Here is a 14611-nt window from a genome sequence, read left to right on the forward strand (position 1 = left end):
CTAGATTTAAGATCATTTCACTCGACAGGACTCACAACAGTGTTGACTCAACACAGAAGCGTAAAACAGTCCTAAGCAGGATGGTTAGTGTATCTGTGAAGACGGGCTGCTGAAGCGTGTAATGGAAAGGTTTCTGTCTGAAGATTGTGTGAAGGAATTATTCTCGGTTCATATAAAGACTAATCAGTGTTTAAAGACTACAAACAGTCTGAACTGTTAGGCTGTAGTTTTTCCTCCCTGGTTCACTGTTTGGGTTGATCAATACAGTTAAATACTGTAAAAGGCTGGATGGATGTGACAAAAAACCTTTTTTGAATGAATATTAAAACTGAAAGGCAAATATTTGTTGTGCTTGGTCTCATTTTGCATCGAACATCAAACATGAAAAGAGGAATTCAACTGATTTTTCAAAATGTCCGCATAATTGAGTGTGTGAGATGTGAACAGAGTGATTCAGAGTGGTTTGGTGTGAAACGGTTCCCCTTTAGGGCTGTATCTCGATTCACTAACTAGTTCTGTATGTAATGAATCATGATATTAAATATGAATTCGGGTGCTGGCTCAGTCCTGGAGGGGGAACACTGGTCCCATATTAGGAACTCTAGGTCTAAGTTTGATTTCACTATGGCCAGAATGAATAGGGTTTCCAAAAATCGCCTCTAGCGCCCCCTGTGTTAATTAAAAATGTTCAGAACCCGATACGTTCTGTCCATTTTTCTCCTTAATACCACTGGATCCTCCGAATTACGAGGTCGTTAAAGAGCTATAATACTAATATTGCTACATGCGAGCTAAAGCTGCTGCGCACAATTTGATGTCACTAAGCTACACGAAACTAAGGTGGGCTGTGGCGCTGCTCTGACAAGCTGTGCTACCTTATTGAAATGTTCTACCGTAGCGCATGTTTACAGGTAGACCCATAAATAAAACCTCTAGGTGGGATATTTTGATAGAATAAAACTCCTTATCAAAAATACTACCAGCATTAAAACTACGAGGCTGAATTCAGCTTCTTTTTTAGCAGCTTTTTGTTTGAATGTTCCCGTTCCACCTTAAGGTGCAGCTGTTGTGATGAGCCATCACAAACATTAGCAATTGGGACAAAACAATACTGACCTGTCGGTTCTGTAAAACAGCAAAAATAAGTTAATGTCTCTCAGCTGTTCAGCAGAAACCTCCTCATATCAGGCCTTTCAACCCTCCATGAAACTGAAGTCAGCTTCTTTTTCTCCGGCTGCTTATTCGAATTTCCCGTTCCACCTTAAATGGCACTGCAGTTCAGAACGTGACTGCTGCACCATTTGAAGTGGAGCAGGAAAAGTCGAACAAGAAGCTGGCGAATGTCCTGAGAAAATATCATCAGAAAAATGTCACCAGCATTAAAATAATGATGAGGATATTCTGAGAGCCTAAATCTGCTGATCAGGTGGTCAGCAGTGATATTAAGCTGAGTCTGTACTGGAGCAGCCCGAGTGCAGGTCAGTTTGTAGATCTTCAAATCAAGCTGTACAGAATATAAAGATCTGCTGTGTTCAGTGAGAATCAGATGAAGAACAGAGAACTGCAGGAGAACCAGCTCCTTTTGTTCAGACTTCTTTTATCTGCACTCAGTCTGTTCATGGAAACACACACCACACTGGCAAAGTGTGCTGGTTTGTGTAGTTTTTAAGGAGGCTGCCAGTCTAATGACGTCAGTTCAGTGCGCAGTAGCTTTAGCTTACATATAGCAATATTCATATTTCAGAGGATCCAGTGATATTCGAGAGAAGAATGTTCACAGGACAGAACGTATCAGCTTTGGGACATTTTTGATGATCAAAAACTCCATTTGTTCTTCTCAAAGAGAAATTCCTTCATTTTTATCACCTTTTTCACATTTCAGCTTTGGCGATATTCTAACTTTTCCACCTCGTCCTACTGTATAACTCTTTTTGCAATATTTCTGGCCTTTCCTCTCTTTTTTGGCACAAATAATTGGTGGATTCAAAACCCGCGACGGTCAGCTGGGCTGTTTGATGATTAAGTGTCACTTAGTAAATTCATTTGCAGGTTAATTGTAAACTGCAGGTTTACAGCACTGCTGCCACTGTGAAGTGAAAGGAACAATTACAGCATCCTGCATTTCATTGTCTCTGTACCTGTACTCTGCACGATGACAAAGTTGAACCTAATCTAATCTAATCTAATCTAATCTAATCTAAACATTAACTGGAGGGCCAATCAAAACCAATTCACAGGCCACGTCAGGCCCTGGGGCCAGACATTGCACCCTGACCCATACAGTGTTTATCCTCCATTTTAAAAGTTTTTTCCCGTTTTAAAACTTTATGAAAGTTGAGCTGTGTCCGGTCAGGGAGCAAAGTGGACAGTCAATGCTCACTGTTTCTTACAGTGCCCTGTGGGAACGTTCCAGTGCACCGGAATCATTTTGGCAGTGAGACACCCTAGAAAATGGCTGATTCCCTGAGCAGAACCCTGAACTATGAGCTCTTTGAGACACAGACAAAAACAGACCGAGAACCATTTATCGTTTCTGATTAATTTAATACTGACTTTAACAGTTAGAACAGTAAGCTATGAAGGTGGTTTAGAGCTGCAAACCAGAAAAATAGATTTTGGATTTGGAGTCCATAGAAAGTTCCAGCAAGTGTGCATGCAATGGCAAAAAACAAAAACAGGCACGGCTGTGTCTACAGCTACGCTGTATTATGAAAGATATCTTAGATTGTGGAAAAAGCGCAGAAAAATTATATTTACATAATGTGCAAACATGTAAACCATTTGATAGTACAGGGAGTCCTCCTACACTGCAGTCCGAATACTTCTGATTCAGTCCTTAATACAGGATTATTACAGTTAAATATAAAATCTCCCAGACGTAGAAAACAAGACCGGGACGTTTGTGTTCGTGTGTTCAGCAACAGGGAAATAAAACAGCCAGAAAATGTCAGAATATCCTGACCAGACACGGTTAAGATTCTCCAGATTCCTGATCTAAAAGGCCTTCAGCAGCTTTACTAACGTGGTCAGTATGTTCTGATATTTCTGTGAGGTTCTGCTCTGGCGCTGCTGTTATCTGCCGTTTTTCGAGGTTGCTGTGAGAGGAGAAATCTTCATCTCTCTCCGCGCTCCAGCTGCCCTGGGATGAAGAACTACGTCATCATCCTCACCCGACTGCTGCTTGGCAAAGTTCACAAACACCTGCCGATAAAGGAGGAAGACGGTCAGACTGCAAAGGAGAGACTAATATAAATCACCCACACGTCCCCCACACATCACCCACACGTCCCCCACACATCACCCACACGTCCCCAACACATCACCCACACATCACCCACACGTCCCCAACACATCACCCACACATCCCCCACACATCACCTACATTACCCACATCACCCACATCACCCACACATCACCCACACATCACCCACACATCACCCACACATCACCCACACATCACCCACATCACCCACACATCACCCACACATCACCTACATTACCCGCACATCACCCACACATCACCCACACATCACCCACATCACCCACACATCACCCACACATCACCCACACGTCACCCACACGTCACCCACACATCACCCACACGTCCCCACACATCCCCACACATCCCCACACATCACCCACACATTCCCACACGTCCCCACACGTCACCCACACATCACCCACACATTACCCACACATCCCCACACATCACCCACATCACCACACATCACCCACACATCCCCACACTTACCCACACATCACCCACACGTCACCCACATCACCCACACATCACCCACACATCCCCACACGTCACCCACACATACCCACACTCACCACACATCACCCACACATCACCCCACACTCACCCACACATCACCCACACGTCACCCACACGTCACCCACACATCACCCACACGTCCCCACACATCCCCACACATCACCCACACGTCACCCACACGTCACCCACACATCACCCACACATCACCCACATCACCCACACATCACCCACATCACCCACACATCACCCACACATCACCCACATCACCCACACATCACCCACACATCACCCACACATCACCACACATCACCCACACATCACCCACACTCACCCACATCCCCACACATCACCCACACATTCCCACACCACCCACACATCACGCACACATCACCCACACATCACCACACACCCACACTCCCCACACATCACCTACATTACCCACACATCACCCACACGTCACCCACACATCCCCCACACGTCACCCACACATCACCCACACGTCACCCACACATCACCTACATTACCCACACATCACCCACACATCACCCACACATCACCCACACATCCCCCACACGTCCCCAACACATCACCCACACATCACCCACACATCACCCACACATCACCCACAGGTCCCCACACATTCCCACACGTCCCCACACATCACCCACACATCACCCACACATCCCCACACATTCCCACACATCACCCACACATCACCCACACATCCCCACCTATCACTTACACATCCCCACACATCACCCACACATCACCCACACATCGCCACACATCCCCACACATCACCCACACATCCCCACATCACCCACACATCACCCACACGTCCCCACACATTCCCACACATCACCCACATCACCCACACATCACCCACACGTCCCCACACATCACCCACACATCACCCACACGTCCCCACACGTCCCCACACATCACCTACATTACCCACACATCCCCACACATCACCCACACATCACCTACATCACCCACACATCCCCACACATCACCTACATCCCCCACACATCACCTACATTACTCACACATCACCACACGTCCCCACACATCACCTACGTTACCCACACATCCCCACACATCACCCACACATCCCCACATCACCCACACATCACCACACGTCCCCACACATCACCTACGTTACCCACACATCCCCACACATCACCCACACATCCCCACATCACCCACACATCACCACACATCCCCACACAAAGTTCACAAACACCTGCCGATAAAGGAGGAAGACGGTCAGACTGCAAAGGAGAGACTAATATAAATCACCCACACGTCCCCCACACATCACCCACACGTCCCCAACACATCACCCACACATCCCCCACACATCACCTACATTACCCGCACATCACCCACATCACCCACACATCACCCACACATCACCCACATCACCCACACATCACCCACAGGTCCCCACACATTCCCACACATCACCCACACATCACGCACACATCACCCACACATCCCCACACATCACCTACATCACCCACACATCCCCACACATCACCTACATTACCCACACATCACCCACACATCACCCACACATCCCCCACACGTCACCCACACGTCACCCACACATCACCCACACATCACCCACACATCCCCCACACGTCACCCACACATCACCCACACATTACCCACACATCCCCACACATCACCTACATTACCCACACATCACCCACACATCACCCACACATCCCCCACACGTCACCCACACGTCACCCACACATCCCCCACACATTACCCACACATCCCCACACATCACCTACATTACCCACACATCACCCACACATCACCCACACATCCCCCACACGTCACCCACACATCACCCACACGTCACCCACACATCACCCACACATTACCCACACATCCCCACACATCACCTACATTACCCACACATCACCCACACATCACCCACACATCCCCCACACGTCACCCACACGTCACCCACACGTCACCCACACATCACCTACATTACCCGCACATCACCCACATCACACATCACCCACACATCACCCACACGTCACCCACACATCACCCACACGTCACCCACACATCACCCACACGTCACCCACACGTCACCCACACATCACCCACATCACCCACACATCACCTACATTACCCGCACATCACCCACATCACACATCACCCACACATCACCCACACGTCACCCACACATCACCCACACGTCACCCACACATCACCCACACATCACCCACACGTCACCCACACATCACCCACACATTCCCACACATCACCCACACATCACGCACACATCACCCACACATCACCTACATCACCCACACATCCCCACACATCACCTACATTACCCACACATCACCCACACGTCACCCACACATCCCCCACACGTCACCCACACATCACCCACACGTCACCCACACATCACCTACATTACCCACACATCACCCACACATCACCCACACATCACCCACACATCCCCCACACGTCCCCAACACATCACCCACACATCACCCACACATCACCCACACATCACCCACAGGTCCCCACACATTCCCACACGTCCCCACACATCACCCACACATCACCCACACATCCCCACACATTCCCACACATCACCCACACATCACCCACACATCCCCACCTATCACTTACACATCCCCACACATCACCCACACATCACCCACACATCGCCACACATCCCCACACATCACCCACACATCCCCACATCACCCACACATCACCCACACGTCCCCACACATTCCCACACATCACCCACATCACCCACACATCACCCACACGTCCCCACACATCACCCACACATCACCCACACGTCCCCACACGTCCCCACACATCACCTACATTACCCACACATCCCCACACATCACCCACACATCACCTACATCACCCACACATCCCCACACATCACCTACATCCCCCACACATCACCTACATTACTCACACATCACCACACGTCCCCACACATCACCTACGTTACCCACACATCCCCACACATCACCCACACATCCCCACATCACCCACACATCACCACACGTCCCCACACATCACCTACGTTACCCACACATCCCCACACATCACCCACACATCCCCACATCACCCACACATCACCACACATCCCCACACATCACCTACGTTACCCACACATCACCCACACATCCCCACACATCCCCACACATCACCTACCTCACCCACACATCACCTACATCACCCACACATCACCCACACATCACCTACATCACCCACACATCACCACACGTCCCCACACATCACCTACCTCACCCACACATCACCCACACATCACCTACATCACCCACACATCACCTACATCACCCACACATCACCCACACATCCCCACACATCACCTACATCCCCACACATCACCTACATTACTCACACATCACCACACATCCCCACACATCACCTACGTTACCCACACATCACCCACACATCCCCACACATCACCCACACATCACCCACACATCACCCACACATCCCCACATCACCCACACATCACCCACACATCCCCACCTATCACTTACACATCCCCACACATCACCCACACATCGCCACACATCCCCACACATCACCCACACATCCCCACATCACCCACACATCACCCACACATCACCTACGTTACCCACACATCACCCACACATCCCCACACATCACCCACATCCCCACACATCACCCACACATCACCCACACATCCCCACATCACCCCCACATCACCCACACATCACCCACACATCCCCACCTATCACTTACACATCCCCACACATCACCCACACATCACCCACACATCGCCACACATCCCCACACATCACCCACACATCACCCACACATCCCCACATCACCCCCACATCACCCACACATCCCCACCTATCACTTACACATCCCCACACATCACCCACACATCACCCACACATCGCCACACATCCCCACACATCACCCACACATCCCCACATCACCCACACATCACCCACACATCCCCACCTATCACTTACACATCCCCACACATCACCCACACATCACCCACACATCACCCACACATCCCCACACATCACCCACACATCCCCACATATCACCCACACATCCCCACATCACCCACACATCACCCACACATCCCCACATATCACCCACACATCACCTACATTACCCACACATCACCCACACATCACCCACACATCACCCACATATCACTTACACATCGCTGCACATCACCCATACATCATCAACACATGACCCACATCACTCACACATCACTTACTCATCCCCACACACCTCTTACATACCCGCACACATCACTTACACGTCCCCACACACAACTTACACATCCCTACACATCACTTACTGATCCCCACACACCTTTTACACATCCCCACACACCTCTTTCACATCACCACACATCAATTACTCATCCCCACACACCTCTTACACGTCCCCAAATTAATGTAGGGATGTTATAAGATTATTTAGCCTGTATGTTTTACTTGTTTTAAGTAATTTTATCTGGTAAAAGTGTCTGATTCCACTGGCAGATCATTTTATTTAGCTTGAGAAATCATGCTTGAAACCAGTTAAATGATCTGCCACTGTTCTGTGTGGGCGGGGCCATAGACGCAGCCCTGTGATTGGTCAGGGGAATGTTTACTGAAGCGTTACCCAAAATTAGGACTGTCCAATTTACATCGAGAGGAGAGAAATATGGTGAAATATATCGGTCATTTATTGGTCAGTGGAACATTATTCAAAGGGTGAATTTAGGCGGTCAGTGCAGTGTGTAAACGGGGGGTGATATGAGCCAGACAGGGTCAGCCGTTCCGTCAGTTTTGGAAATCAGTAAAGTCTAAAAAGATTTCTATTTCATATATTAAGCTACTGCAAACAGACAAAGTGAACACTGGTTTAAAAGAGAAATGAACAGCTATGATGGACAGTGTACGTCATTTCTCTCTGTCTGTGGTCATTCACCTGGTCCAGCGTTGTCTGAGACACAGAGTAGTCCTCGACGTTCAGCTTCTCCTTGTTGGCTGCCACTAGCTGGAAGACGCGAGCGAGGGACGAGGCTGCGATCTCGTACTGCAGAGTGTTGTAGTGCTTCTCCCGCTGGACGCAGCCCGGAAAACTGCTGTCCATAAATGCCTCGGCTGGACCCAGGTCAGGAGACAACCCTGCTTTGGCTGCTCGGATCTTCATTGTCACCACGTAACCATCGCCAAACCTGACCACACATAGACACAAAAGGCCATCACCAAACCTGACCACGCATAAACACAAAAGGCCATCACCAAACCTGACCACACATAGACACAAAAGGCCATCACCAAACCTGACCACACATAAACACACACAACCATCACCAAACCTGACCACACATAAACACAAAAGGCCATCACCAAACTTGACCACACATAAACACACACAACCATCACCAAACCTGACCACACAAACACAAACAACCATCACCAAACCTGACCACACATAAACACACACAACCATCACCAAACCTGACCACACATAAACACACACAACCATCACCAAACCTGACCACACATAAACACACACGACCATCACCAAACCTGACCACACATAAACACAAAAGGCCATCACCAAACCTGACCACACATAAACACACATAACCATCACCAAACCTGACCACACATAAACACACACAACCATCACCAAACCTGACCACACATAAACACAACCATCACCAAACCTGACCACACATAAACACACACAACCATCACCAAACCTGACCACACATAAACACACACAACCATCACCAAACCTGACCACACATAAACACAACCATCACCAAACCTGACCACACATAAACACAACCATCACCAAACCTGACCACACATAAACACACACAGCCATCACCAAACCTGACCACACATAAACACACACAACCACCACCAAACCTGACCACACATAAACACAACCATCACCAAACCTGACCACACAAAAACACACACAACCATCACCAAACCTGACCACACATAAACACAACCATCACCAAACCTGACCATACATAAACACAACCATCACCAAACCTGACCACACATAAACACAACCATCACCAAACCTGACCACACATAAACACAACCATCACCAAACCTGACCACACAGAAACACACACCAGTGTTCTTTGGTTTGTTGAGCTGTAAAATAAGTGAATAATATCATTAATCTGAACTCGGAGCTTCTAAGACTTCCTGTGCTGCTCGTCTTAGTCTTTGTTCCTGTTTGAGCTGCTTTCAGCTCAGGTTAAACTCCTCAGCTCTGCTGCTCTTCTGTCCTCTAACACCGCTCCATCATCCTCATTCACCAGAACCAGACGTCCGGAACATTTACTGTCTCTAAAATGGTAATGAATGCGTCACCTGATCCCTGAGACATTGTTTTGTGATAGTTTTGGCCTAAAATGTCATTTTTAATATAAACTATCACTCCAGGATTATTTCTGGGTTAGGGTTAGGGTTAGGGTTAGGGGTAGGGTTACCCTCTAACCCCTCACTCTCAGCTGAGATCAATGCGCGAGCTAACATGCTTTTGTTGTTACTGCCTGCAGCTACAGCTGTTCAACACGGCTAACGGCAGCAGCTTCTGTTTACAGTTCATTTTTACAGTTTTCTTACTGTAACAGTTACAGTTTACTCTTTTTGGAAGATGGCGGACTTAGAAGAGGTCTGTTTCCAAAATGTTGTAGAGCCAAATCGATTTGAGCCAGAACACACAAATGAGTTGCAGTGGCTTGGACAGAAAGAGAGAGAGAGAGAGGGAGAGAGAGAGAGGGCGAGAGAGAGAGAGGAGAGAGAGAGAGAGAGAGAGAGAGAGAGAGAGAGAGGAGAGAGAGAGAGAGAGAGAGAGAGAGAGAGACAGAGAGAGACAGAGAGAGAGAGAGAGAGAGAGAGAGAGAGAGAGAGAGAGAGAGACAGAGAGAGAGAGAGAGAGAGACAGAGAGGGGGGGGGAGAGAGGGAGAGAGAGAGAGAGAGAGAGACAGAGAGAGAGAGAGAGGAGAGAGAGAGAGAGAGAGAGAGAGAGAGAGAGACAGAGAGAGAGAGAGAGAGAGAGAGAGAGAGAGAGAGAGCAGAGAGAGGGAGAGAGAGAGAGACAGAGAGAGAGAGAGAGAGAGAGAGACAGAGAGAGAGAGAGAGAGCCCGTCGGCACCAAAGCAGAACAACAAAGGGCGAATTGGAAATTTTGATAGCAGATAAAATGGTGATATTTGTAGTGTAGTGTGGACACGAGGACGTCCGGTTCCTCGTACCACAAGGGTGAAGAATCTTTCGGTAAATTTCTCTAGAAAGGTACATTTCACACCAAACCACTCTGAATAATTTTATTTACATCTAAACCATAGAAAACGAGTTCCACCTTAATCTTTAATTAAGGTTTTAATTCAATGTTAAACTCATCAGAATCATGATTTTAATTTCTATTCTCCTACATTTTATTAATTTTAATTTGAATTATCTGCATTTCTCTTTTGTAAAGCACTTTGAATGACAGCATTGTATAAATAAACTTCACATAAAGCACTTTAAAGCTTTCCTTAAAATACAATTGTCGACCAAGATTTACATTTTTTGCAAAGCACTCTGCAATTTTTTAAAGTTAAGCTATAAATAAAATAAATGACATCTTAGCAAAACATCTTAAATATTAGTCAATATACCTGATGTTTCTCTTTATGAGACTAATGTTGGCATATTATAAGATTATTTAGCCTATTTCTAGATATTTTTACTTGTTTTAAGCAATTTAATATAGTAAAAGTGTCTGATTCCACTGGCAGATCATTTTACTTAGTTTGAGAGATAATGCACATATACATTTTGTTTATTTAAAGAAATCATGCTTGAAACCAGTTAAATGATCTGCCAATGGATTAAAACACTTTCATCAATAAAATCACTCAAAACAAGTAAAAATGTCTGGAATAAGTTAATCTTATAATATTATCACAACACTCTCATAATGAGAAATATTAGATATACTGACTAGATTTAAGATTTTTTCCTGTTTTCTGATGTTTGCAGTGCATTAGTAGACGCAGAAGCATTAAAACAATAAGATGTTAATACACAGAAAAACACAGTGGAATGCAGTCTTAGACTTACTTGTATTTGAGGTGCTGAATGGTGCCGAGACACTTGAAAGTCCCGTTGACCATGATGGCCAGACGGGTGCATAAAGCCTCACATTCCTCCATACTGTACACATCCAAAATCACAGCGTTACTAAAAACATCTTAATCCCAGCGATAAACAAGGTTATGAGTGATCAGTTTAATTTAACGTTTATTAAACTGGACACTGCAGAAAATGGTGCCTTGGCAAGTGAAATGATCTTAAATCTAGTTGATATAACTAACATCTCTCACTGTGAGGCTGTTCTAAGCTTCTTATAAGATTTTAACTTATTTCTAAATATTTTTACTTGTTTTAAGTGATTTTATTAAGTCAGATTATCTCAGTATATTAGCAGATAATTGTGCTTGTTGTGATAAATATGCCTGAAACAAGCAAATTTATTTGCCAATATCGTGATTTGACTTAATAAAATCACTCAAAACAAGTAAAAAATGCCCAGAAAGAACTTAAATAATCTCATAATAAGTTCACAACAATCTCAAAATGAAATATATCAGTTATGTCAACCAGATATAAGATAATTTCACCATATTTACAGTGTAGTGTCTGTTTGGAGGCTGTCTTGCCTGTGAGAGGTCAGAACTACTGCCCTCCCGTCCCGGATGATGCTCATAATAGCGTTCCACAGGAAGCGGCGAGAGTGGGGGTCCATGCCTGTGGTGGGCTCGTCCTGTAACAGCGAGCTGAGATTAGAGGATTGCTAATCATTAGCAACACGTGAGAGTTAGCTGAGGCTGAGGGTCTTACCAGCAGGACCAGAGGTGGGCAGCCGATCATGGCTATGGCTGTGGAGAGCTTCCTCTTGTTGCCCCCGCTGTAGGTACCAGCACACCGGCCAGCGTACTCCGACAGGCCCAGCTTCTGAATGCCCCACTCTGCCACCTGCAGGACAGAGGAGACGGTTCTGTTTTCATATCAATATTCAATTCAACTTTATTAAACATATACAGTAAAACGAAACTAGTTCAGGCCGCTTCTCTGCATAAACACTAAGACAAGGACATAAATGCACATGTACAAGAGGGATAGCGAAAAATATATACACAAAATAAGTACAAAAAACATCAGACAATAAATAATCAATAAACCAGAGACACTGAATGTGCTGGTGCAGAGGCAGCGTGTATACGGATGTACAACATGTGCAAAATATGCGCAGCAATTTTCAGCAGCAGTGATCAGTAAACAATGGTATGAAAGTCAGTTTAGTGTTCTGTCCAAATATATATGAAAGCTGTCAGCAGTTCAGGATAACAGACTCTGAGGCAGGTGTATCAAACTGGGTTCCTTCCAGGCCTCAGCTTATCAGCTAATTAGCAAGACCTTCAGGAGCTGAATTCAGACTGTTGCAGAAGTAAAAACCTTATTCTCAGCAGAGCTGCAGCACAGAAAGAATCCAGTTTGACTCCTCTGAGCTGTCAGAGCTGATCATCATGTCAGAGCTGAATATTACGACTATAATGATTATAATATATATGTGACATATAATGACTACTCAAACTCTCAGAATCTTCTCTTCTGCAGGACCTTTTCTAATTTTTAACTGCAGGACCTTTTCTAATTTTTGACTGCAGGACCTTTTCTAACTTTTTGTCTGCAGGAGCTTTTCTAACTTTTTGTCTGCAGGATCTTTTCTAACTTTTTGACTGCAGGACCTTTTCTAACTTTTTGTCTGCAGGAGCTTTTCTAACTTTTTGTCTGCAGGACCTTTTCTAACTTTTGACTGCAGGACCTTTTCTAACTTTTTGTCTGCAGGACCTTTTCTAACCTTTTGTCTGCATGATCTTTTCTAACTTTTTGTCTGCAGGACCTTTTCTAATTTTCGTCTGCAGGGCCTTTTCTAACTTTTTGTCTGCAGGACCTTTTCTAACCTTTTGTCTGCAGGACCTTTTCTAAGAGGGAGATGGGGGCCATCCTGCCCTGAGGACTGTGCTCTCTTGGACTCCTGGCCATGGATGGCTGGGATTAAGCTCGCGATCTTCTGATGACAGGACCAACGCTTAGATGGTTGTGCAGGACCTTTTTGACTGTGGGACCTTTTCTAACTTTTTGAGTGTGTGGCCTTGTGTACACTCACTCGGCTGATCTCTCTCTCAGGGACTCCGCGGAGGCGAGCATACAGGTAGAGATGCTCTCGGCCTGTCAGCAGCTCATCGATAGCGTCAAACTGGGGACAGTAGCCCATGTTCTGATGTACATCCAGGATATTGGTAAGGATACTAACAAATGAAGACACATATAATAAATGAATGACACTCATTAATGAGTGAAATGATCAGAAACTCCTCTTCATGAATCTGTATTATTTTAGGTTATAGGTAGGTTAAGAATATGCATTAAGACTACATATGAAAACGCTCGTATTTTTGGATGCTAGAATACCTGTAACCAGCCACTGAAGCCTCGCCGGAGGTGACGTCTGTATCTCCAGTCAGCATTTTGAAAGTAGTAGTTTTTCCAGCTCCGTTCACACCGAGGAGCCCAAAGCACTACAAATCAACCAGCTGGTGTTAAAATGAAGAACTTGTATTCATTGTTTTTGTTTTTTCTGTCATCCAAAGTCATTATTAAGTTTATCACTTTGTTTACAGATGTGGGAAACGTGAAACACTCATCTTTAAATGTGATATTTTA

The 14611-nt window shown here is 46.0% G+C and overlaps 1 protein-coding gene across 1 annotated transcript in view; it reads right to left on the minus strand.

Moving 5' to 3' along the window:
• Positions 1–3006: 3006 nt before the first annotated feature.
• Positions 3007–14611, minus strand: part of LOC118797176 (retinal-specific phospholipid-transporting ATPase ABCA4-like) — an 88566-nt gene continuing 76961 nt past the window's right edge. Inside the window, 7 exon segments of the mRNA XM_036556430.1 lie at positions 3007–3201; positions 8786–9035; positions 11945–12037; positions 12544–12647; positions 12725–12859; positions 14055–14196; positions 14360–14466. Of these exon segments, the coding sequence (XP_036412323.1) occupies positions 3073–3201; positions 8786–9035; positions 11945–12037; positions 12544–12647; positions 12725–12859; positions 14055–14196; positions 14360–14466 (960 nt within the window). The 3' untranslated portion in view covers positions 3007–3072.

This window comes from Colossoma macropomum, unplaced genomic scaffold, assembly GCF_904425465.1.
Source record: "Colossoma macropomum unplaced genomic scaffold, Colossoma_macropomum, whole genome shotgun sequence".
Classification (NCBI taxonomy): Eukaryota; Metazoa; Chordata; class Actinopteri; order Characiformes; family Serrasalmidae; genus Colossoma; species Colossoma macropomum.